We start from the raw sequence: 24,548 nt of genomic DNA on the forward strand, positions 1-24,548 counted from the left end.
GGGAGTTATGTGCGATTTTTTGTGTATCGTGAGTACTCATTTTGTGTTGTCATGTATTGTTCTGCGTGCATTTGTGTGAACTATGACATTGGTGTTGTGATACGAGACATTGTGTATGAGTCTCGGTTGCCTTCATATGAATATGTAGCGATCACTATTGTGTTACTTGTGTTCTACACTTCTACACTTGCATTCTATGTCTTGATCACGTGATTGTAAGTGCTTGTTGTATGTTATGCATCCTATTGATATATTATAATTTGTCACTTGCAAACACTTTTGAATCAGACTATGCTTTGAAATGCTTATTTGCGTTTGTTTTGTGCTTAAGTAACTTATGATGTCCAAGTAGGAGATTGTTGTATTTACTCCTGTTGGGTGGACTAGCATAGTCCCTTTTTTTTTTTCTTTTTTTTAGGTCCATAATGTGTTAGACCTATTATGTAAGCACTTGAGGAAGCCATGTACTCTCATCCTATAAATGAATGGAATCGGCCCATTAGACTTCATTAGGTCATTTGAAAATTAGGGTTGAGAGACTAAACTCCTCTACACATACTACAAACAGGACGACGGCTAGAAAATCGGAGATGGCAAGCTCATCATCAAACAATGAAAGTACGCTTATATTTTGTTCATTCACATGCTATGAAGTAAGATAGATTAATATGGATTATTTCTAACATATGGTGGCAAAAAGCAACGCAGCACCAACCTTGCTTGATGCCATTTTCATGCTTTTCTTCTTCTTCTTCTTATTTTCTGTTTAATTACTGCCTTAAATATATATAATGGTCTTTGTTTAATTGCGAGAAAGAGAGATCTAATTGGGGTTTGATCCAAGTTTATGTTTCTATATCCATTTTTTTAAGGATGAAACAGTTCAAGTGAACGGTTGTTTTTGTGGCTTTGTGGTGTAGAGGCAAATGTGGACAAATATGTGCAAATATAGTGCCAATTATTAACTGGTTGTTTTTACTTTTTTACTTTTCTGTTTTTTTTGTTTTTTTTACACCTCCTGCCTCCTGAGGTGCTACATGTAACCTTCCTTCCATTAGCCAAGTTCAAGTATATATATATATACTTGAACTTGGCTAATGGAAGGAAGGTAACATGTAGCACCTCAGGAGGCAGGTGTAAAAAAACACACACACACACACAACCAAAAAAAAAAAAAAAAAACAGAAAAGTAAAAACAACCGGGTCCTTGGGTTCAATTTTTGTTTTTGAAAACACTGATTGTGTTGGAAATTTTATTTATGAACCCTTGATGTCGTTGATGTAAATTAATTAATATCTAATATAATAGGATGAAAAAAATTGAAATAGAGGTGTACTCAAATTAATTGGCGATAGAGGTTTACTACTATAGATGCCTATAATAGTAGTTTCACCTTAATTCTTTTTGTTCTTTATTTCTTCTGGATCCCTGACTATCTAGGGGTTTTATTCAGGCCCTGTAGCACATGTCAACAAGCTAAGGAAAATTGGAATGCTTTTATTTTCCAACACATTTCCGGATTAATATGTGGAAGGACATTCACATTCTTCTAATCTTTGTATTTTGAGCCATATTTGGATCAACCAGTAAAAGTTGCTGAAATTTACTTCATAGCTTGCAAATTTTCTTGCCACAGTTCTTGAGCAAATCCAAATGTGCAGCATTTGATGGAAGCTGAGATATCAGAAGCTCAAACTTGTCTCTCTAGTCTATAGAATGCTAATAATGTCCCCAAAAATCTGCAAAAGGGCTCAAGTAGTAGTCTTCTGTTGTCACTATACCGAAACTGGATTTTCTCTGTTACTATTCTCGGGGAGATCCAGTTTTGTCCATTTTGAACGCAGTGTTACCAGCAAGAGGGTGGCTGCTTGGCAGGACAGCCCGCAGATTAAGCCAATCCACAAACCCTATAGAAAATAATGCACAGTAGCAAATCTTAAATAATTAAACATTTTGTTGAGTATGTGTTTGCTCTCAAATTGCTAAGAAGGAAATATGATTTTTATTTTTATTTTTATTTTTTTTTTGTGTCTATGCAGAGAAGTGTACTGATTAGGTATTTGTAAACAGACTGCCACTATATCGTTTTCACCTTCGCCTGAAGTTTTGACTTAAAACCAAGGAAGGCTGCAATTGGTACACCAATGAAGTAGAAAGTTGCCAAGTTAACATATACAACCAAGTGCTGCCAACCACATCCTCTGGCCACCCCTGCAGTATCTTAATGTTAGCATCAGTAACTGAGGATAAAAACTAGAAAAGACAGGGCAGGCACAACTGCTTATAGGAGGAGATTGGATGATTCAAACCTGATAAAACACCTTGAACAGAATCAACAATTATCGAAATTGCAAGTAGGGGTGTCATTGAAGCAAATTCCCGTATAATTGTTGGGCTGTCACTGAAGAATCCAGCCCAGATGTCATGGCCAAATCCAAGGGCCAGAACAACTGTGAGTGCAAGAAGGACAGAGAGCTTGAGAGTCACAGCCATGGCACTCCTTGCCTTGTTAGGGTTGCCTGCTCCCAACTCATTTGACACCCTTGTGCTGTCACCATAAGTTTTATTTTTTGCAGTGTCTGACAGAATTCAGAAATGGAAGAACTAGAAAGAATAAAAACAATCTACTAGAAGTTACTCAACCAACTAACCTTGCAGCGGCACTAAGACCATATGTGATCATGTAGGCAATAGTTTCTGTGTTCACACTGAATATATATATAATCCAAAAGGAAAAATAAACATATCAGAGTAAAGCATGAAGATTAGGTCTTAAAAGTGATAAAACCAGGGAAATAGATAGTTGAAACTTACCACATTGCGATCAACGACGTAGTTGTTTCTGCGTTTTGCATCAGTCCTGCTAAGAAAACCAGAATCTCGAAAGCCCAGTACTCCAAACTGGCAAATATTTTGAAAAATAGACTAGTAAAATATATGAGATCATGTTTTATACCATACTCCTGTGGCTCCTGGCTGATCTGTACGCTAAAAGGTAAAAATGACTCATTACCTGAAACCCTTTGTGTTGAGATTTTTTGGACAGAATACTAGTTTGAAAAAGGACTGGGTTTCCCTAGTTTCTTTCAGATCAGGATTGAATTTCTTCTTTTCATGGAACATTGCTAATAGAAAGATGATTTTGCAAATTTTTGAAACAATCAACTGAGAATGTCTGAGTATTTATGTATGTTAACAAGGCAGCATAGTCCAATTTGCATCCTAGACATTGCTCACATATTTGAGTAATGCTATGTCATTGTTTAGTTTTAAACAATTAACAACAAGCATAATAAAGAGATAAACAAATCAAAATTCAGGTTACTTACCATACCATTGCTGCAGAGGGCAGGGCTAGTTTCAAGTTGGTGAAAATGTAATGGAATGAATCGAATGAAAATCCTTCCCATGTATGCTTAAGTTTCTTTGTGCAAATGACATACACGGACATTATAAGGAGTGACAGCCATAATGAAATTGAAACTGCCAACGAAGCTCCCTTGAAACCAAGAATTGTCCAATGTACTAAAGCATATGCAATCCCAGTCTGAATAACCAATGGTAGCAATGACAATACAACCGGGGGCATAACTATAGACTGTGTCTGAAGAAATCTCAAGATGTTCTGCAGAAAGCCATATGCAAATAGACCGGGAATGAGGAATTTCATATAGAGAGCAGCTATCTTTGCGATCTCAGTATCTTGATGAAGAAAGATCAGTATGGGCTCTGTATAGAACCAGAGGATGGGTACTAGTATAGAGAATAGGAAGGATATGATGCAAGAGGCTTGTAGATAAACCCCCAACATTCTGTATAATTTTGCACCAAATCCCTGCCCACAAAGCGTCTCAAGAGCTCCACTTAAACCAACCTAAAATGATAAGAATCAAGAATGGAGCATCATGATAAGGTTAAAGAGGAACAGTTAGCCTGTAAAGAATGCATGAACCATGCAATCAACTCAGAGATTAGCTCGTCTTGCACAGAATTATGTCACAATATATAAACTTTAAGTCAGATCTTTCCAGGTATTGGTCTTTTTCAAGACATTGTAAAATTCCATATTCACGTTGGTGAACGTCATACAGCATGCTTTGGACAAATAACTATCAAGATGAGCTATGAATTAGTCAGTTATTTTCTCACGGTCTTGGCTCCAAATTCGTTCCGCTGATCAGCTCCATTACCACACGCCTTGACCCAATGACCCTTCGAGAAGATTACGGCCATCTGCTCAGCGATGAACTGCAGCTTGGAACAGCACCACCTTTCCCTTGATCTCACCTCTGCTTCAGCAATATTGCCTCCCGCAACAGTCCTAGTCGTGGCCATTCTCATGGGTCATCAGGGGGTTTGGATCATTCGCTATTTCAAGCCCACACCAATTCTCAACAGCCCGCACGCTCACCAGCCAAGGGGCTTGGGCATGGGCCCTCCTCCAATTCCTATGGGCCAAGGCCTATTTGTCAAGTTTGTAACTGGCCTGGTCATAGTGTTATCACTGCTATGATCACGTCTATCAAGGTGATCAGCCCAACAATTTTCAGCATTCATGTCCGCCGCTCCACCACTCACTGATCAAACTCGGTACCCAGACATTCCAGCCACTCACCATCTTAGCTTTGACCATAGCAATTTGAACCTTCATGCGGACGACTATGTGGGTCATGATCAATGGAAATGGTGTAGGGTTTGCACATTAGTCACATTGGAGCTTCTCATATATTTTCTCCTTCCAAAATCCTTTACAAAATCTTTTGCATGTGTCATCAATTTAGAACAGTCAACGACTCAGCCGATTCACATGTGATAATAACGTTTCCTTTGAATTTCATCCAAATTTTGTGTGAAGAGTCTCACTACAGGGACAATCCTCCTCCACGGTTCGAATAAGGATGGTCTCTATGACATTGGCCCACCTCCTACAAGTGCTCCACGTGGATATGACTCATTCTCCCATCCAAAGCCACACATGCCGACGCCTAACACACCTCTAGCTTCTCCCTCATTGTCGACTCCCCATGTCCCAATCAAGCCCTCTACCACTTCATCCTCCCCAACTGTCACCACTGCTCGGCCTCTCCAATCCATGTGCACATGCTTTCAGAACAACATTGTGTGCCCTAGAATCTACATTGACGGCACCGGTAAATGATAGAAATCCTTTGAGATAAATGTTAATTTGTATCCCATAAATTAAGGAATTTAGATGACTAGATTACCGTAAATTAAAGGATTTGTTAACCCTAATTTAAGGGATATGTTTGTATTTAAAATTATTCAAATCACATGTAAAGCTCTATAAATAGAACATTGTACTCAGGTCAAATATGAAGAAAATATGTAGCCTATAAGGCTTTAAACGTGTAGATGTAGGTCAGATTAATCTATGTGTTTCTTCTATTTTCTTTTATCTCTTTTTAATTTTATTATCAGTTCTATAGGCACCATCCCATATGGCCATATCCTCCTTAGGCAACGAATGTCGTCACCACGCCATTTGCCATTGTACCCACCTCTTTCACCGCTTCATCCAAGTCTGCAACATGGGGTCAGGCAATGAATGATAAGTTTGATGCCCTCTTGTGAAACGACACATGGTCCTTGGTCTCGGCACAACCCTCCATGAACATCGTGGCGAGTAAATGGGTCTTTCGGTTTAAATAACGGCAATGTTGAGTGTCAAAAGGTCTGGCTAGTTGCTAAGGGCTTCACCCAGCAGCCTGGTCTTGATTACAATGAGACCTAAAGCCCTGTCATCAAGCCACAAACGATCCGCCAAGTACTCTCTTTTGCGGCAACCCAAGGCTAGCCGATTTGCCAACTTGATTTCAAAAAGCTCACCGAGTCTGTCTTCATGGCTCAACAACTAGGCTTCATCCATCCTCAATACCCTATCGCGTTTGCAAACTGCACAAGGCCATCTAAGGTTTAAAACAGGCACCTTATGCTTGGCTTTTCATGCTCAGCTTTTGTCTCTTTGAGTTGGCTTTTTCTCCTCCAAAGCAGACCATTCTCTCATCATTTTTCGGGCACCACCGTTGGAGATCTTCGTCCTGATCTACGTCGACGATATCCTCATTTCATCGATGGCCGCCATAGACGCACTGCTTTAGCGCCTATAGGTAGGGTTTGTTGTGAAAGATCTAGGCCAACTCAATTTTTTCTTGGGCATTGAGGCCCAATTTCACCCCGAAGGCCTGTTTCTCTCCCAAGAGCGTTACATATTGGACCTTCTCAAATGGACCAATATGTCAAATGCAAAGCCCGTTTCCATAAATCATGTCCTCACCCCACTCCCTTACTCGGTTTGTTCAGATGTTTTGCTCAGCCGCCCCGATCTCTCATTCGCCGTTAACCGTCAACCATTGGACTGTAGTGAAGCGGATCGTCTGGTACCTACAATCCATCTCCAATATTGGGCTCCTAATCACCCGCAACTCCTCTACTCTACATACCTTCTCGGACGCCAACTAGGCTAGTTGCCCAAATGATCGTCGGTCCACCAATGTGTACCTTTTTTGGCAACAGTCTCATCACCTAGAGCTCTTGCAAACAACACACGGTTGATCGCTCGAGCACAAAGGCCAAGTATTTTGCGCTAGCCAACTCAACCGCAAAGCTCATCTGGTCGCAAAGCCTCCTTCAAGAACTAGGTGTCTACTGTCTTCTTTCGTCACCCACCGACTCTTTGGTGCGATAATTAGTTCCACTTACCGCAATGTAAACCCTGTTTTCCACACCCGAACTAAACACGCTGCCATTGATTTCTACTTTGTTCGCCAACGGGTGGCTCGTTGTCAACTTGAGGTCCGCATCATCTCTGGCAAAGACCAACTTGTTGATGTTCTTACCAAGCACCTTGTTGCCACTAAGTTCACTATGCTACGTACCAAGCTCAACATGCATTGCTTCCTGTTGAGCTTGAGAGGGCATGTTAGCGTAATCTATGCCTCCAGCAATCATGCCACATCTCCAATGGTCAGGACCAACCCAACCTCCGCCGGTCGTGCTTCTCCACAAGGCCAACACCACCACAGCAGTAGACTATTTCCTTTCTTATTTCCATTTTTAATGCACAGCTCTATCTTCTCATTGTATTTATATCAAACATCTGGTGCATATTGTGTGAGGAGGAAAATACAATTGCAAATTCATTTTGTTATACTAGATGGCACCACCTTTTTTTTTCCACCAATAACTATATGTTACATAGACAACTGAAGAGACCTCAACTTGATTTCAATCATACAAAGTAATAGTATTGATAATTCAAAAACAATTGTGGCAGTAGTTTTCATATATATATATTTCTTATGGGGACCTGTCACCTACCTATGATCAGCTAAGCAGGAGCCGAATGTTATACTGTTATATTCTCCGGATTTTTGCTTTCGTTTATGGGATTTCTTTAAACTTTTCATTAATAAAAGAAAGTAAAAGCATTTCTACAGACGAAAAAAAAATGGAAACGAAATGGAAGCTGAACAAATGAACATCATTTTTTTTCTTTCCTTTATAAAGATATAAAAGGGAGACGAAAGAGGAAGAAGTCATAGTCATGGGCATAGAGATATGATAGATAGAGTTACCATGAAAGCAAAGCCGGTGACAATAGCCCACGAGTTCGCAAGAGTGGCACCGGCAAGCTCAAGCTCGCCAAGGTGGCCAGCAAACATGACGGATACCAAGGCGATTAAGTAATAGAAAAGATTGGTGAGAATCATAGGCAAGGAAAACAAGACTTGTCTCTTGGCCTCCTCCACGTCCAACACTTTCTCCCACCACCCTCCCTTTGTTTCTTCTTCACCATCATCATCAACCTCTATCAACGGTGGCGCGCCATCTAAATTTCCGTTTCCTGACATTTCTCTTTCTCTTTTCCTCCTCTTTGTTTTTTTCTGCCTTTTGTCCTTATCACTTTCAGTACATATTAATAGAGGCACAGAAATTCATTCAAATCGTTTTTTCTGCCTTTTTGTCATTTAAGCTATTAAAAGAACGTGTAATTAGCAAATGAATTTTTTTTTTTTTTTTTTTTTTTTAAAAAAAAAGAAATGATTCTTATATGCAAGAGATACATGTTACTATTAAAAGTTGGTTTATATGTAGAAAATTTACGTCATAGATCGAGCGGTCCAATAAAAAGTAAATAAATATCTTAAAAGATTTGCGCAACTAATGTTCGTACGAGTAATGATTCATTACCATCTAAATATACAACTTTTCACCACCTTAACTTATTTTTAAAAAATAAAAAAACTCAAAAAGTAGTGGGGGACTACCTTGCCACATAGGCAAGATGGTGAAAAATTGTATCTTTGGGTGGCATTGAATCATTACTCATGTTCGTATAGATAAGTTTCATGTAAACTCTCTTACAATTGGTGTTCAAATTGTACATTAGTAAAATGCCAAACATTCGACTGTCTGTCTGTCAAACAAAAAGGTTAGTATTGTGAAGTTGGTAGGTATTGACTACCATGGCGTGACACGTACGTATCAAATGTCACACTGATCAAACCCGTGCAATTACAGTTAGCGTGAGAGAGTTTATACATAACTTATCTGTCTAAATAAGTTTTGATTCCGACAGATAAGTTTAATTCATAAAAACTCTCTTACAATTGATGTCCAAATTTGACATTAGTTAGATGCCTAACACTCAGCTGTCTGTCAAACAAAAATATTAGTGTTTTGAAGTTGGTAGGTATTAGCACGTACGTATCAGATGTCACATTAATCAAACACGTGCAATTACAATTAATGTGAAAGAGTTTATACATAACTTATTTGTCTAAATAAGTTTTGATTTGCTCGACTACCTATTCAAACAAATAAGTTTCATACAAACTCTTTTTTTATAATTTCTTTCCAAACTGCATGAAGGATGCCTAAGACAAAGCTGGCTGTCTGTGTAATAACCCCAACTCCATTTCGAGGGTAAAATGGTCTTTTACTACCTATGAGAATGGATGACTGGACAGAAATAAGAAGCACCTGATTTTATATATATTAATTTATGTTTTATTAAATAACCGCTTCTATATTTTATTCAATACCTGCTTTTAAATTTAGTGATTTGTATATCAATTTAAGCCCCACTTTTATATTATATATTTATATTAAAATATAAGGACCAAATTTTATATTTTTATTCAAGTTTATTATCATAAAAAAAAAAAAAAAGAAAAAAAAAAAGAAGACCTATTTTAATACCTAAAACCCTAGCCGTCAAATAGCGAAACCCTACTCATATATAATTCAGCAGACGCCTTATTTCTCTTCCTTACTGTTTTCTAGCTGTGCCCCTTTTCACTTGCACAGCCTTCAACCCTTAGACAAGGTACCGTATTGTCTCTTACCTTTCTCTTCTTCTTTAGTCCCTTCCTCTTTCTGTAGAATCGTAGCATGTACTGACATGCTAAGTGAGTTATTTTATTTTGTCCTATTGTTCTTCATCTAATTGCTCTACATATTTTTTTGTGTTTTATTATATTTCATGTCAAAAGAACAATGAAGTAGAACTCTGACCTTTCTTCTTGAATATGAAAACGTACAGCCCTTCTCTTTCTAACTATTTGTTTTATCTCCTCTTTTCTCTTTCTTTGCTAGGGGACATGGTGGGACCATAGCACCTTTGTCCTTGTCTCTTACCTCTTTTCATTCACAAGAAATATTATTTTATACACCTAACCTCTCAATCTTTATTTTAATTTTTTCTTCTACTTCAATTCATTGAGAATACAGCCCCTGTTTAAAACGTTCCTAACCTATCTAATTTCTTTGCCCTACTGGCCATCAAGTCGGGTACTCAAGCACAGAACGCTATTCCAGGAAATATATATATATATATATTACCGACTGGTTTCTTTCTTTTCTATCCTTTTATTGTAGGTCCTAAATTACTCCTATTATTTTTCTCCCTCTACTCCTCTACCCTAATGACCTTATAACAAACCCCCCTTGACACAACTGTATTTGATTTTAGTTATTCTAATTCTAAGAAGCCTTTTTTGTAAAGTACCCGAAAATTTGACTTACCAATCAGGGGATACAAGAAATTTATTAAGGCGAGACCAAGTAGGATTCTCCTGGTTATTAGAACACGTAAACAATCCACCTGCAAGTGGGAGATCCATAAGACCTTGCTCAAAATTAAAGTCCGAAAACTCTAATATGGCAAAATTCAGGCAAACATCACTCGATCTTTTGGCAGGAAAGTGAATGACATTGAAGTCGCCCCCAATACTCCAAGGCAGCACCCACCAAGAAGAGAGGTCAGCCAACTCATCCCAAAGAGAACTTCTGAGGGCATCAATATTAGGACCATAGACCCTAGCAAAAGCCCAAAAAAAATCTTCTTCAATACTTTTAAAAGAACAAGCAAGAACACACTCACCCACAAACACATTAATCTTCTCAACAATCCTTTTATCCCACATGATTAACATGCCACTTGAGGCACCACAAGAGGCTAAGTAGCACCAATCCGCAAAAGGACTATCGATCTGTCAAGATTAATATGATGGATTGTAGTTGGATGGGGAATCTATCGATCTGTCAAGATTAATGGGCATTCTGTGTTTGGGGTATTTTGCTTTCAAACGTCAACTTTGTTGGCCATATATGATTGGAATTTTTCTGTCATGCTAATTTTTTTTGTCCTTTTTCAATTTTATAGACTTGCAGCAGTAAAAAGGAGAAAGTGAAAGAAAAGGAAAGGAATATTTCTCATTATTGTTCTATGGTTTTAACATGAATTGTTTTTAATTAACATGTATAGTACCCTTCGTGAATTATATATATATATTGTAAGTGATGAAACTATAATTTTTATTCATGAATTTTGCACCTAACTAAACTATAAGGGATTGGTGGGTCCTTGGGTTCAATTTTTGTTATTGGAAACACTGATTGGGTTGGAAATTTTATTTATGAACCCTTGATGTCGATGATGTAAATTAATTAATATCTAATATATTAGGATGAAAAAAAAATTGAAATAGAGGTTTACTCAAATTAATTGGCGATAGAGGTTTACTATTATAGATGCCTATAATAGTAGTGTCACCTTAATTCTTTTTGTTCTTTATTTCTTTATTTCTTCTGGATCCCTGACTATCTAGGGGTGTTTTATTCAGGCCCTGTAGCACATGTCAACAAGCTAAGGAAAATTGGAATGCTTTTATTTTCCGACACATTTCCAGATAAATATGTGGAAGGACATTCACCTTCTTCTAATCTTTGTCTTTGGAGCCATATTTGGATCAACCAGTAAAAGTTGCTGAAATTTACTTCATAGCTTGCAAATTTTCTTGCCACATAGTTCTTGAGCAAATCCAAATGTGCAGCATTTGAGGGAAGCTGAAATATCAGAAGCTCAAACTTGTCTCTCTAGTCTATAGAATGCTAATTATGTCCCCAAAAATCTGCAAAAGGGCTCAAGTAGTAGTCTTCTGTTGTCACTATACCGAAACTGGATTTTCTCTGTTACTGTTCTCGGGGAGATCCAGTTTTGTCCATTTTGAACGCAGTGTTACCAGCAAGAGGGTGGCGGCTTGGCAGGACAGCCCGCAGATTAAGCCAATCCACAAACCCTATAGAAAATAATGCACAGTAGCAAATCTTAAATAATTAAACATTTTGTTGAGTATGTGTTTGCTCTCAAATTGCTAAGAAGGAAATATGATTTTTATTTTTATTTTTATTTTTATTATTTTTTTTTGTGTCTATGCAGAGAAGTGTACTGATTAGGTATTTGTAAACAGACTGCCACTATATCGTTTTCACCTTCGCCTGAAGTTTTGACTTAAAACCAAGGAAGGCTGCAATTGGTACACCAATGAAGTAGAAAGTTGCCAAGTTAACATATACAACCAAGTGCTGCCAACCACATCCTCTGGCCACCCCTGCAGTATCTTAATGTTAGCATCAGTAACTGAGGATAAAAACTAGAAAAGACAGGGCAGGCACAACTGCTTATAGGAGGAGATTGGATGATTCAAACCTGATAAAACACCTTGAACAGAATCAACAATTATCGAAATTGCAAGTAGGGGTGTCATTGAAGCAAATTCCCGTATAATTGTTGGGCTGTCACTGAAGAATCCAGCCCAGATGTTATGGCCAAATCCAAGGGCCAGAACAACTGTGAGTGCAAGAAGGACAGAGAGCTTGAGAGTCACAGCCATGGCACTCCTTGCCTTGTTAGGGTTGCCTGCTCCCAACTCATTTGACACCCTTGTGCTGTCACCATAAGTTTTATTTTTTGCAGTGTCTGACAGAATTCAGAAATGGAAGAACTAGAAAGAATAAAAACAATCTACTAGAAGTTACTCAACCAACTAACCTTGCAGCGGCACTAAGACCATATGTGATCATGTAGGCAATAGTTTCTGTGTTCACACTGAATATATATATAATCCAAAAGGAAAAATAAACATATCAGAGTAAAGCATGAAGATTAGGTCTTAAAAGTGATAAAACCAGGGAAATAGATAGTTGAAACTTACCACATTGCGATCAACGACATAGTTGTTTCTGCGTTTTGCATCAGTCCTGCTAAGAAAACCAGAATCTCGAAAGCCCAGTACTCCAAACTGGCAAATATTTTGAAAAATAGACTAGTAAAATATATGAGATCATGTTTTATACCATAATCCTGTGGCTCCTGGCTGATCTGTACGCTAAAAGGTAAAAATGACTCATTACCTGAAACGCTTTGTGTTGAGATTTTTTGGACAGAATACTAGTTTGAAAAAGGACTGGGTTTCCCTAGTTTCTTTCAGATCAGGTTTGAATTTCTTCTTTTCATGGAACATTGCTAATAGAAAGATGATTTTGCAAATTTTTGAAACAATCAACTGAGAATGTCTGAGTATTTATGTATCTTAACAAGGCAGCATAGTCCAATTTGCATCCTAGACATTGTTCACATATTTGAGTAATGCTATGTCATTGTTTAGTTTTAAACAATTAACAACAAGCATAATAAAGAGATAAACAAATCAAAATTCAGGTTACTTACCATACCATTGCTGCAGAGGGCAGGGCTAGTTTCGAGTTGGTGAAAATGTAATGGAATGAATCGAATGAAAATCCTTCCCATGTATGCTTAAGTTTCTTTGTGCAAATGACATACACGGACATTATAAGGAGTGACAGCCATAATGAAATTGAAACTGCCAACGAAGCTCCCTTGAAACCAAGAATTGTCCAATGTACTAAAGCATATGCAATCCCAGTATGAATAACCAATGGTAGCAATGACAATACAACCGGGGGCATAACTATAGACTGTGTCTGAAGAAATCTCAAGATGTTCTGCAGAAAGCCATATGCAAATAGACCGGGAATGAGGAATTTCATATAGAGAGCAGCTATCTTTGCGATCTCAGTATCTTGATGAAGAAAGATCAGTATGGGCTCTGTATAGAACCAGAGGATGGATACTAGTATAGAGAATAGGAAGGATATGATGCAAGAGGCTTGTAGATAAACCCCCAACATTCTGTATAATTTTGCACCAAATCCCTGCCCACAAAGCGTCTCAAGAGCTCCACTTAAACCAACCTAAAATGATAAGAATCAAGAATGGAACATCATGATAAGGTTAAAGAGGAACAGTTAGCCTGTAAAGAATGCATGAACCATGCAATCAACTCAGAGATTAGCTCGTCTTGCACAGAATTATGTCACAATATATAAACTTTAAGTCAGATCTTTCCAGGTATTGGTCTTTTTCAAGACATTGTAAAATTCCATATTCACGTTGGTGAACATCATACAGCATGCTTTGGACAAATAACTATCAAGATGAGCTATGAATTAGTCAGTTATTTTCTCACGGTCTTGGCTCCAAATTCGTTCCGCTGATCAGCTCCATTACCACACGCCTTGACCCAATGACCCTTCGAGAAGTTTACGGCCATCTGCTCAGCGATGAACTGCAGCTTGGAACAGCACCACCTTTCCCTTGATCTCACCTCTGCTTCAGCAATATTGCCTCCCGCAACAGTCCTAGTCGTGGCCATTCTCATGGGTCATCAGGGGGTTTGGATCATTCGCGATTTCAAGCCCACACCAATTCTCAACAGCCCGCACGCTCACCAGCCAAGGGGCTTGGGCATGGGCCCTCCTCCAATTCCTATGGGCCAAGGCCTATTTGTCAAGTTTGTAACTGGCCTGGTCATAGTGTTATCACCGCTATGATCACGTCTATCAAGGTGATCAGCCCAACAATTTTCAGCATTCATGTCCGCCGCTCCACCACTCACTGATCAAACTCGGTACCCAGACATTGCAGCCACTCACCATCTTAGCTTTGACCATAGCAATTTGAACCTTCATGCGGACGACTATGTGGGTCATGATCAATGGAAATGGTGTAGGGTTTGCACATTAGTCACATTGGAGCTTCTCATATATTTTCTCCTTCCAAAATCCTTTACAAAATCTTTTGCATGTGTCATCAATTTAGAACAACTTATTATCTGTCAACGACTCAGCCGATTCACACGTGATAATAACGTTTCCTTTGAATTTCATCCAAATTTTGTGTGAAGAGTCTCACTACAGGGACAATCCTCCTCCACGGTTCGAATAAGGATGGTCTCTATGACATTGGCCCACCTCCTACAAGTGCTCCACGTGGATATGACTCATTCTCCCATCCAAAGCCACACATGCCGACGCCTAACACACCTCTAGCTTCTCCCTCATTGTCGACTCCCCATGTCCCAATCAAGCCCTCTACCACTTCATCCTCCCCACCTGTCACCGTTAAATGATAGAAATCCTTTGAGATAAATGTTAATTTGTATCCCATAAATTAAGGAATTTAGATGACTAGATTACCGTAAATTAAAGGATTTGTTAACCCTAATTTAAGGGATATGTTTGTATTTAAAATTATTCAAATCACATGTAAAGCTCTATAAATAGAACATTATACTCAGGTCAAATATGAAGAAAATATGTAGCCTATAAGGCTTTAAACGTGTAGATGTAGGTCAGATTAATCTCTGTGTTTCTTCTATTTTCTTTATCTCTTTTTAATTTTATTATCAGTTCTATAGGCACCATCCCATATCCTCCTCAGGCAACGAATGTCGTGACCACGCCATTTGCCATTGTACCCACCTCTTTCACCGCTTCATCCAAGTCTGCAACATGGGGTCAGGCAATGAATGATAAGTTTGATGCCCTCTTGTGAAACGACACATGGTCCTTGGTCTCGGCACAACCCTCCATGAACATCGTGGCAAGTAAATGGGTCTTTCAGTTTAAATAACGGCAATGTTGAGTGTTAAAAGGTCTGGCTAGTTGCTAAGGGCTTCACCCAGCAGCCTGGTCTTGATTACAATGAGACCTAAAGCCCTGTCATCAAGCCACAAATGATCGGCCAAGTACTCTCTCTTGCGGCAACCCAAGGCTAGCCGATTTGCCAACTTGATTTCAAAAAGCTCACCGAGTCTGTCTTCATGGCTCAACAACTAGGCTTCATCCATTCTCAATACCCTTGTCGCATCTGCAAACTGCACAAGGCCATCTAAGGTTTAAAACAGGCACCTTATTCTTGGCTTTCCATGCTCAGCTTTTGTCTCTTTGAGCTTGGCTTTTCTCCTCCAAAGCAGACCGTTCTCTCATCATTTTTCGGGCACCACCATTGGAGATCTTCGTCCTAATCTACGTCGACGATATCCTCATTTCATCGATGGCCACCATAGACGCACTGCTTTAAGGCCTATAGGTAGGATTTGTAGTGAAAGATCTTGGCCAACTCAATTTTTTCTTGGGCATTAAGGCCCAATTTCACCCCAAAGGCCTGTTTCTCTCCCAAGAGTGTACATATTGGACCTTCTCAAATGGACCAATATGTCAAATGCAAAGCCCGTTTCCATAAATCATGTCCTCACCCCACTCCCTTACTCGGTTTGTTCAGATGTTTTGCTCAGCCGCCCCGATCTCTCATTCGCCGTTAACCGTCAACCATTGGACTGTAGTGAAGCGGATCGTCTGGTACCTACAATCCATCTCCAATATTGGGCTCCTAATCACCCGCAACTCCTCTACTCTACATATCTTCTCGGACGCCGACTAGGCCAGTTGCCCAAATGATCGTCGGTCCACCAATGTGTACCTTTTTTGGTAACAGTCTCATCACCTAGAGCTCTTGCAAACAACACACGGTTCACGGTTGATCACTCGAGCACAAAGGCCAAGTATTTTGCGCTAGCCAACTCAACCGCAAAGCTCATCTGGTCGCAAAGCCTCCTTCAAGAACTAGGTGTCTACTGTCTTCTTTCATCACCCACTGACTCTTTGGTGCGATAATTAGTTCCACTTACCGCAATGTAAACCCTGTTTTCCACACCCGAACTAAACACGCTACCATTGATTTCTACTTTGTTCGCCAACTGGTGGCTCGTTGTCAACTTGAGGTCCGCATCATCTCTGGCAAAGACCAACTTGTTGATTTTCTTACCAAGCACCTTGTTGCCACCAAGTTCACTATGCTACGTACCAAGCTCAACGTGCATTGCTTCCTGTTGAGCTTTAGAGGGCATGTTAGCGTAATCTATGCCTCCAGCAATCATGCCACATCTCCAATGGTCAGCACCAACCCAACCTCCGCCGGTCGTGCTTCTCCACAAGGCCAACACCACCACAGCAGTAGACTATTTCCTTTCTTATTTCCATTTTTAATGCACAGCTCTATCTTCTAATTGTATTTATATCAAACATCTGGTGCACATTGTGTGAGGAGGAAAATACAATTGCAAATTCATTTTGTTATACTAGATGGCACCACCTTTTTTTTTCCACCAATAACTATATGTTACATAGACAACTGAAGAGACCTCAACTTGATTTCAATCATACAAAGTAATAGTATTGATAATTCAAAAACAATTGTGGCAGTAGTTTTCATATATTTCTTATGGGTACCTGTCACCTACCTATGATCAGCTAAGCAGGAGCCGTATATTATACTGTTATATTCTCCGGATTTTTGCTTTCGTTTATGGGATTTCTTTAAACTTTGCATTAATAAAAGAAAGAAAAAGTATTTCTACAGACGAAAAAGAAAAATGGAAACGAAAAGGAAGCGGAACAAATGAGCATCATTTCTGTAATTCCTTTTTAAAGATGTGAAAGGGAGACGAAAGAAGAAGAAGTCATAGTCATGGGCATAGAGATATGATAGATAGCTAGAGTTACCATGAAAGCAAAGCCGGTGACAGTAGCCCACGAGTTCGCAAGAGTGGCACCGGCAAGCTCAAGCTCGCCAAGGTGGCCGGCAAACATGACGGATACCAAGGTGATTAAGTAATAGAAAAGATTGGTGAGAATCATAGGCAAGGAAAACAAGACTTGTCTCTTGGCCTCCTCCAAGTCCAACACTTTCTCCCACCACCCTCCATTTGTTTCTTCTTCACCATCATCATCAACCTCTATCAACGGTGTCGCGCCATCTAAATTTCCGTTTCCTGACATTTCTCTTTCTCTTTTCCTCCTCTTTGTTTTTTTCTGCCTTTTGTCCTTATCACTTTCAGTACATATTAATAGAGGCACAGAAATTCATTCAAATCGTTTTTTCTGCCTTTTTGTCATTTAAGCTATTAAAAGAACGTGTAATTAGCAAATGAATTTTTTTTTTTTTTTTTTTTTAAATGATTCTTATATGCAAGAAATACATGTTACTATTAAAAGTTGGTTTATATGTAGAAAATTTACGTCATAGATCGAGCGGTCCAATAAAAAGTAAATAAATATCTTAAAAGATTTGATTCCGACAGATAAGTTTAATTCATAAAAACTCTCTTACAATTGATGTCCAAATTTGACATTAGTTAGATGCCTAACACTCAGCTGTCTGTCAAACAAAAAGATTAGTGTTTTGAAGTTGGTAGGTATTAGCGACCATGGCGTGACACGTACGTATCAGATGTCACATTAATCAAACACGTGCAATTACAATTAATGTGAAAGAGTTTATACATAACTTATTTGTCTAAATAAGTTTTGATTTGCTCGACTACCTATTCAAACAAATAAGTTTCATACAAACTCTTTTTTTATAATTTCTTTCCAAACTGCATGAAGGATGCCTAAGACAAAGCTGGCTGTCTGTGTAATAACCCCAACTCCCTTTCGAGGGTAAAATGGTCTTTTACTACCTATGAGAATGGATGACTGGACAGAAATAAGAAACACCTGATTTTATATATATTAATTTATGTTTTATTAAATAACTTCTTCTATATTTTATTAAATACCTGCTTTTAAATTTAGTGATTTGTATATCAATTTAAGCCCCACTTTTATATTATATATTTATATTAAAATATAAGGACCAGATTTTATATTTTTATTCAAGTTTATTATCATAAAAAAAAAAAAGAAAAAAAAAAAAAAAAAAAGACCTATTTTAATACCTAAAACCCTAGCCGTCAAATAGCGAAACCCTACTCATATATAATTCAGCAAACGCCTTATTTCTCTTCCTCACTGTTTTCTAGCCGTGCCCCTTTTCACTTGCGCAGCCTTCAACCCTTAGACAAGGTACCGTATTGTCTCTTACCTTTCTCTTCTTCTTTAGTCCCTTCCTCTTTCTGTAGAATCGTAGCATGTACTGACATGCTAAGTGAGTTATTTTATTTTGTCCTATTGTTCTTCATCTAATTGCTCTACATATTTTTTTGTGTTTTATTATATTTCATGTCAAAAGAACAATGAAGTAGAACTCTGACCTTTCTTCTTGAATATGAAAACGTACAGCCCTTCTCTTTCTAACTATTTGTTTTATCTCCTCTTTTCTCTTTCTTTGCTAGGGGACATGGTGGGACCATAGCACCTTTGTCCTTGTCTCTTACCTCTTTTTATTCACAAGAAATATTATTTTATACACCTAACCTCTCAATCTTTATTTTAATTTTTTCTTCTACTTCAATTCATTGAGAATACAGCCCCTGTTTAAAACGTTCCTAACCTATCTAATTTCTTTGCCCTACTGGCCATCAAGTCGGGTACTCAAGCACAGAACGCTATTCTAGGAAATATATATATATATATATATATATATATATATTATCGACCGGTTTCTTTCTTTTCTATCCTTTTATTGTAGGTCCTAAATTACTCCTATTATTTTTCTCCCTCTACTCCTCTACCCTAATGACCTTATAACAAACCCCCCTTGACACAACTGTATTTGATTTTAGTTATTCTAATTCTGCCCCACAGAAAAATAAATACGTTTTCTTTTATCCAAGTGTTTTTTTTAAGTCCTTGTTAATTGCTTTAAAAGTTATGGGGCCTTTTTAATAAATTATTTTGAATATATGTAAAGTTTGGTGATACATGAATTTATCAAATTTTATGACTATAATAGAGAATATTCCTTATGACAATTGCCTTTTATTGAACTGCATTTTTTAATATCAGTAAAAGAAAATGAATTAGTACTCATTTAACGATTTAAGTATGATTCGAGTAATATCGTTAAATATACCTAAGAAATCCATTCTCAATAGGCTAGCTAGACGAACCGTAGTAGTGTCTAGATATATTCTAGTGGCGAGTATGTAGTATTAATTTGTTGGAACCTATATCCAGGTGACTAGTTAGCGGTCGAGATAGTCCAGCGACTTATTGCAATCAGAGAAGTAAGGGATCCTCTACCCCTTTTCAAATTGTTTTATGTCATATTACTTTATCCTTTTTTTTTAAACATATTTGCAATTAATTGTTCTTGTTCTATATTTCAAATTATATTGATGCATGAAGGACTGTTTTAAAAATAGTTTTGAGATGAAAATTGTCAGTATAAATGTTAATCTTGAAATCACTGTTTTAAAAGAAGCTTTGGTTATAAAGGATTTTCTAGTTATTAGTAAATTGTGTAGTTGGTTCCCGAGACGGGAAGTTACAGCTTTTTGAAATTAATGAGAAAATTAGAGTAAAAACCCGCCCACACGTTACCTCAAAAGTTATCAAAGGAATAAAAATAATTTGTGAGAATGAAATTTTTATAAATGAGGCACGTGTGTGGAGGAGACTATTATTTTGGCCCCAGAGATATTTACAGAGTTTAAGCTCGGTACCGTTGCTTGGATGAAAGCGCAACCGCCCAAAGACTTAGAGAGAGCGGATCCATCCCTATGTCATGCTAAGTGCACTTCAATTAATTAGCTGACGGGGCAGGGCCTGTGGCCACAGTTTACCTGCCTGAGGTCGCAGTAGACCGCGCAACCCTAGGACACAGGGCGTAATAGTGTACATGGGCCCTATATATGAGAAATTTATTTATCAACCAGTAATTTTATGTGTTAAGTAAAATACCGAATTTTTATTTGTATTCTAGAAATTTAGATTTCAAGTGTATTTTAATAATTGTTTTAAAGAAAATGAAGTTAACTCAACCGTTTTATGGTTGAGGGTTACCTTATTGAGCATTTCTCGCTCACCCCTTATTTTGTTTTGTTTTCAGGATATGATCAGAGAGACCTAGGCGGCCGGGATGGGATCTAGGCTAGCAGTAGGATTTTTTATTTTTTTTTTTCTGTTACCTTAATAAGTGCACTTGCACAATAAATCCAGTTCCTTTGCATTTCAATTATTGTATTAAAGATTATTACTCTTTTTGAAATAATCGTTTCCGCATTTATTGAAGCTCTGAGTTTTAAAATTATTTTCTAGTAATTTACTTAATTCAACATATTAGCTAGGTTACCTAGTAGACCTTATAAATCTTTGCGGCTTGGTATTTAAAAATGGACGAACCTAACCCTTAGCGGCTTGGGAGCGTTACAGTCTGTCTGTCAAACAAAAAGATTTAGTGTTGTGGAGTTGGTAGGATATGGCAACCATGGCGTGGCACGTATCAGATGAACAGTCAAACCCGTGGAAATAACATGGCACGAGTTGTCCTCCCCAAATTACTAGTTATTTTTTAATTTGTCCCTCAGTCCATATTTTCAGTTAATTTGGACAAAAGTGTTGAGAGATTATGAGAATTATGTTCTTTTCTTTTCTATCTACCATTGGATTTCACGTATGCCTACATGTCTCATATTTAAACTAATATCGTTTTGATGAAGCAAATATTTACCCTAACAAAATGATTTTAGTAGAAAATAACTTTTACCATTTGGCTCATACATAAAATCAGCAATCGCAATAGTGGCAATGACCTGCGACCTCTTGTGGTGACGGGAAATGGCTGGTGCCCTCAGGCGACGACTTTCGGAGAACTTCTGTAGCATCATCACCAGCGAATTCAGACTACCTTTGGTAGCGATGTTATGTGAATGATTTCACAAACACATAACGCGATAATTTGTTAGGTTTTAAATGAACTTAGATCATTTAGATTCGTTAAAGGAAACTTAAAACTTTTCAAACACAAGGTTTGAGATTAATTTTCTGCATATATTCTTATTATTTCATCATGCTTAAATAAAAAATATTACAACCATAGAGGTAAAAAAAAAATATGGTAATCAAATTTGATTTGATTATCATCAATTACAATTAATCCTCTAAAAATTAATTATCATATAATTAAGGTAAGTATCAAATCATAACATATATTTAAACATAAGAAAAATATCCCCCCATATAATATATTCTAATATTAATATTTGGTAGAATTTCATTTTCTGGCGGCTAAAGAGATTTTCACTCAAAAAGTATATGCAGTGCCAACAAAGAGTGACCTACACGTCTACCAAAAAATGAATGGGTGTGTTTGGTAAACGGTGGTGCCGTGGAATTTTTGTTTGAATAGTAATAAAAATTAATTGATGTAATATAAAAAATACAAAAAATTTGAAATTGTTTTATAGAAAAGTTATATTTTTTTTTTAATTTGAATAGTAATAAAAAATTATCGATATAATATAAAAAGTAAAAAAAGTTAGAATGCTTTATATTTGACTTTTTTAAGATAAGTGAAGAGAGAGAGAGAGAGAGAGAGAGAAATGAGAGTGTTGCCAAACGTTGCATAATTGGGAGCTACCTAAAAGTGCCTTGCAATATCCTTTTGAGTATAACTTCTATTCGGTGGTGGCAAAAACCAAGACCTTTCTGCCCACCAATAAGAGGTTAATATATCAGCATGGAACAAAAAAAAAACACAAAAAAAAAGTAAATGTTGGCAAAACACTGGATCATCCTTCCTTTTTTCACTCTTTTAGTCTTTAGAAGAAAAAAAAAAAAAAAAAAAAAAAAAAAAAAAAAAAAAAAACCAAAAATCGTCTCAGCCACTGCCCCACGCAGCCACGCTGGACACCTGAGATCGGCAACTCAATGGCCAGACCGGGGCTTTTCATGTGACATGGAGGCGTCGGAACTCAAAGGAGAAGACGACGACACGAAGGAGCCGAATGAGGTGGGTAGTCTCTGGACGGGAAGGATAGGCTCTTCTTGGACCCAAAGTTGGCTAGGGGTGGCTGCGCGGCTACCCCTGATCCATGGGGCGGCCGCGTAGCCATCCCCGGGGTCTGGGGGTGGCCTTCGGGCCAACCCTAGATCCATCTAGGGCTGGCCATAGGCCCTGCGCGACCACCCCTGGCCACTGGGGGGTGGTCGTTCGGCCACCCCCGGTCCATAGGGCGGCCGCGCGACCATCCCCGGGGTCTGGGGGTGGCCTTTGGGCCAGCCCTAGATGGATCTAGGGCTGGCTCGATGGCCACCCTAGGCTCTGCGCGGCCACCCCCGGCCACTGGGGGGTGGCCGCGCGGCTACCCCTGGTCCATGGGGCAGCCGCGCAGCCACCCCCGGGGTCTGGGGTTGGCCTGAACCTGGGGGTGACCTTCGGGCCAACCCTTTTGTCCGAGCATCACTCACCGTCGGCCCAGGTTGACTTCGACTCCGGCGGCCGGCCCATTGGTGGCGACTCCGGTTGTGGTGGCAGCGGTGGAGGGTTGGGTTCAGTAGGTGGTGATGGAGAATGGGGATGAGTTTCAGCGGGTTGGGTGCATGAATTTAGTATGATTAGGTATTTTCACCATATAATGCTTTGGTGTGCTAAACTGACGTGTTGAGTGCTTATTGGTGGGCAGAAAACTCTTGTTTTCTGCCATGACCGTATAGAATGGGCTCTCCCATTCTTTTCATTCCACTTTGTGATCTTGATTTTGTCTTTCTCTATGGTCAAACTAGACGGCGGCCAGTGTCAACTCGTTGGTAGATTTTAATAATAAAAGCGATTACTATGTGATTAAATATGTTATTAGTAATAAATATAATTTTATTAATTGAAAGAGAAAATATAAGAGTTTCACGAGTTAGTGTTTTGATTTAAAAGATAAATTATTGTGTTTAACAGTATGAGTTTCAATTCGCATTATAGATAGTACTTCAATTTTAAGAAAAGATAATTCGGCCATCCCATGGGCCAAAACGCTTCAATTTTATTTTTTTTCCTGTCATGGGTGTGGCTCTCTTCTTTTTCTTTTTCTTTTTCATTTTCATTTTTTTAAAGTTTTTAATAAATTTTTTTAGTTTTATTATTATTTTTTAATTTTATAATTAATTTTTAAAGATTTTTTATTTTGTAATTTTTTATATTGTGACATGTGTCAACCTTCAAGGGTTGACACATAGCGGACCGTTAGTTTTTAGTCGGAAAACTTGACTGGTGTAGTAATTTGGTTTTTTTTTTCAAAACTTAGGTATCATCTGTAATGCGAATTGAAAGTCATGGATTAAAAAATAAAGTTTTCAAAATTTAAGGACCTGGAAGTGTATTTAATAAAAAAAAAAAAAAACGAAGATATGAAAAGTTTTTTAGCCGTTTGTTAGTTAAGCAAATTTGAGCTTTTAACTCACAAACGGCTATAAATTTAGCTAAAAAATTTTAATATCTTCATCCTTTCATATCATTCAAATTTATCTCAAACTTCCAATATGTTGGGGCTGGGGTTTGAAAAGTTTAAGCCGTTTGTGAGTTAATAGCTCAAATTTACATGTCATTTTTAATTGAGAAATTAATTTAACGTTGTCCCGCTAAATTGATTAATTGTTTCCAGGAATCTAATATAAATAAATAAATAAAAACCACTATCCATTTGAATAATGGGTCTCCAATTCATTGTAATAATAGACCGCATTTATCATCTTAATTTGCTACTCTTTTTCTCATTCGGGAAGTGTTACAAAAACATTCTTTATACACCATTTTCACACTCATCCTCTCATATGGGGTGGGACCCATACTACATGGGCCCCATCCCATGTGAGAGAGTGGGTGTGTAAAGAGTTTTTTTATCTTTTCCCTTCTCATAAATTGCATCAATAAAAAGCTTTGATTAAACTTGGAAAGTTTGTTGTTTGATCCGAATTTTATCAAGCGACGAGTCTTAAATGTGTTTTGGGCTCAATGGGACAAGTTGGCTAAGTGTAGTACACTAGTTTAGGCCCATTAATGAGTTATGGGCCTTAGATGGTTGACCTAGTTAGGAGGAAGTTCAAATTGGTCATTTCTTACCCAAGCCCCCATAAAATTATTTTGAGATTTTTGTAAGAAAAACTA

At 38.0% G+C, this 24,548-nt stretch overlaps 2 protein-coding genes across 3 annotated transcripts; both read right to left on the reverse strand.

Moving 5' to 3' along the window:
- Positions 1-1,446: 1,446 nt before the first annotated feature.
- LOC133874595 (protein DETOXIFICATION 18-like) lies at positions 1,447-7,938 on the reverse strand. 2 transcript variants are annotated; one of them, XM_062312452.1, is made up of 7 exons: positions 7,597-7,938; positions 3,331-3,875; positions 2,816-2,989; positions 2,653-2,709; positions 2,311-2,549; positions 2,094-2,212; positions 1,447-1,908 (listed from the first exon to the last, which is right to left on the reverse strand). In XM_062312452.1, exons 1-7 carry the CDS (start codon positions 7,870-7,872, stop codon positions 1,777-1,779), a joined length of 1,542 nt encoding a protein of 513 aa, XP_062168436.1. In that variant the 5' UTR covers positions 7,873-7,938; the 3' UTR covers positions 1,447-1,776. The 2 variants fall into 2 exon arrangements, with proteins under 2 accessions (XP_062168436.1, XP_062168437.1); XM_062312453.1 differs by having other exon boundaries at positions 1,448-1,908; positions 2,816-2,902.
- Positions 7,939-11,172: 3,234 nt separating this feature from the next.
- LOC133874690 (protein DETOXIFICATION 18-like) lies at positions 11,173-17,533 on the reverse strand. The gene is made up of 7 exons (XM_062312561.1): positions 17,231-17,533; positions 13,035-13,579; positions 12,520-12,606; positions 12,357-12,413; positions 12,015-12,253; positions 11,798-11,916; positions 11,173-11,604 (listed from the first exon to the last, which is right to left on the reverse strand). Exons 1-7 carry the CDS (start codon positions 17,504-17,506, stop codon positions 11,473-11,475), a joined length of 1,455 nt encoding a protein of 484 aa, XP_062168545.1. The 5' UTR covers positions 17,507-17,533; the 3' UTR covers positions 11,173-11,472.
- Between the last annotated feature and the right edge of the window lie 7,015 nt (positions 17,534-24,548).

The sequence above is a fragment of the Alnus glutinosa genome, chromosome 8 (assembly GCF_958979055.1).
Source record: "Alnus glutinosa chromosome 8, dhAlnGlut1.1, whole genome shotgun sequence".
In the NCBI taxonomy this organism is placed as follows: domain Eukaryota; kingdom Viridiplantae; phylum Streptophyta; class Magnoliopsida; order Fagales; family Betulaceae; genus Alnus; species Alnus glutinosa.

Bases quoted from the DNA above. Each gene is read 5' to 3' on its own strand.
- LOC133874595 (XM_062312452.1), bottom strand. From the start codon at position 7,872: ATGTCAGGAAACGGAAATTTAGATGGCGCGCCACCGTTGATAGAGGTT. The intron at 2,213-2,310 runs GTTTGAATCATC...AAGATACTGCAG, and splicing joins TGTTCAAGGTGTTTTATCAG to GGGTGGCCAGAGGATGTGGT. The intron at 1,909-2,093 runs GTGAAAACGATA...TATTTTCTATAG, and splicing joins AGTCAAAACTTCAGGCGAAG to GGTTTGTGGATTGGCTTAAT.
- LOC133874690 (XM_062312561.1), bottom strand. From the start codon at position 17,506: ATGTCAGGAAACGGAAATTTAGATGGCGCGACACCGTTGATAGAGGTT. The intron at 12,254-12,356 runs GTTAGTTGGTTG...TTATGGTGACAG, and splicing joins GGTCTTAGTGCCGCTGCAAG to CACAAGGGTGTCAAATGAGT. The intron at 11,605-11,797 runs GTGAAAACGATA...TATTTTCTATAG, and splicing joins AGTCAAAACTTCAGGCGAAG to GGTTTGTGGATTGGCTTAAT.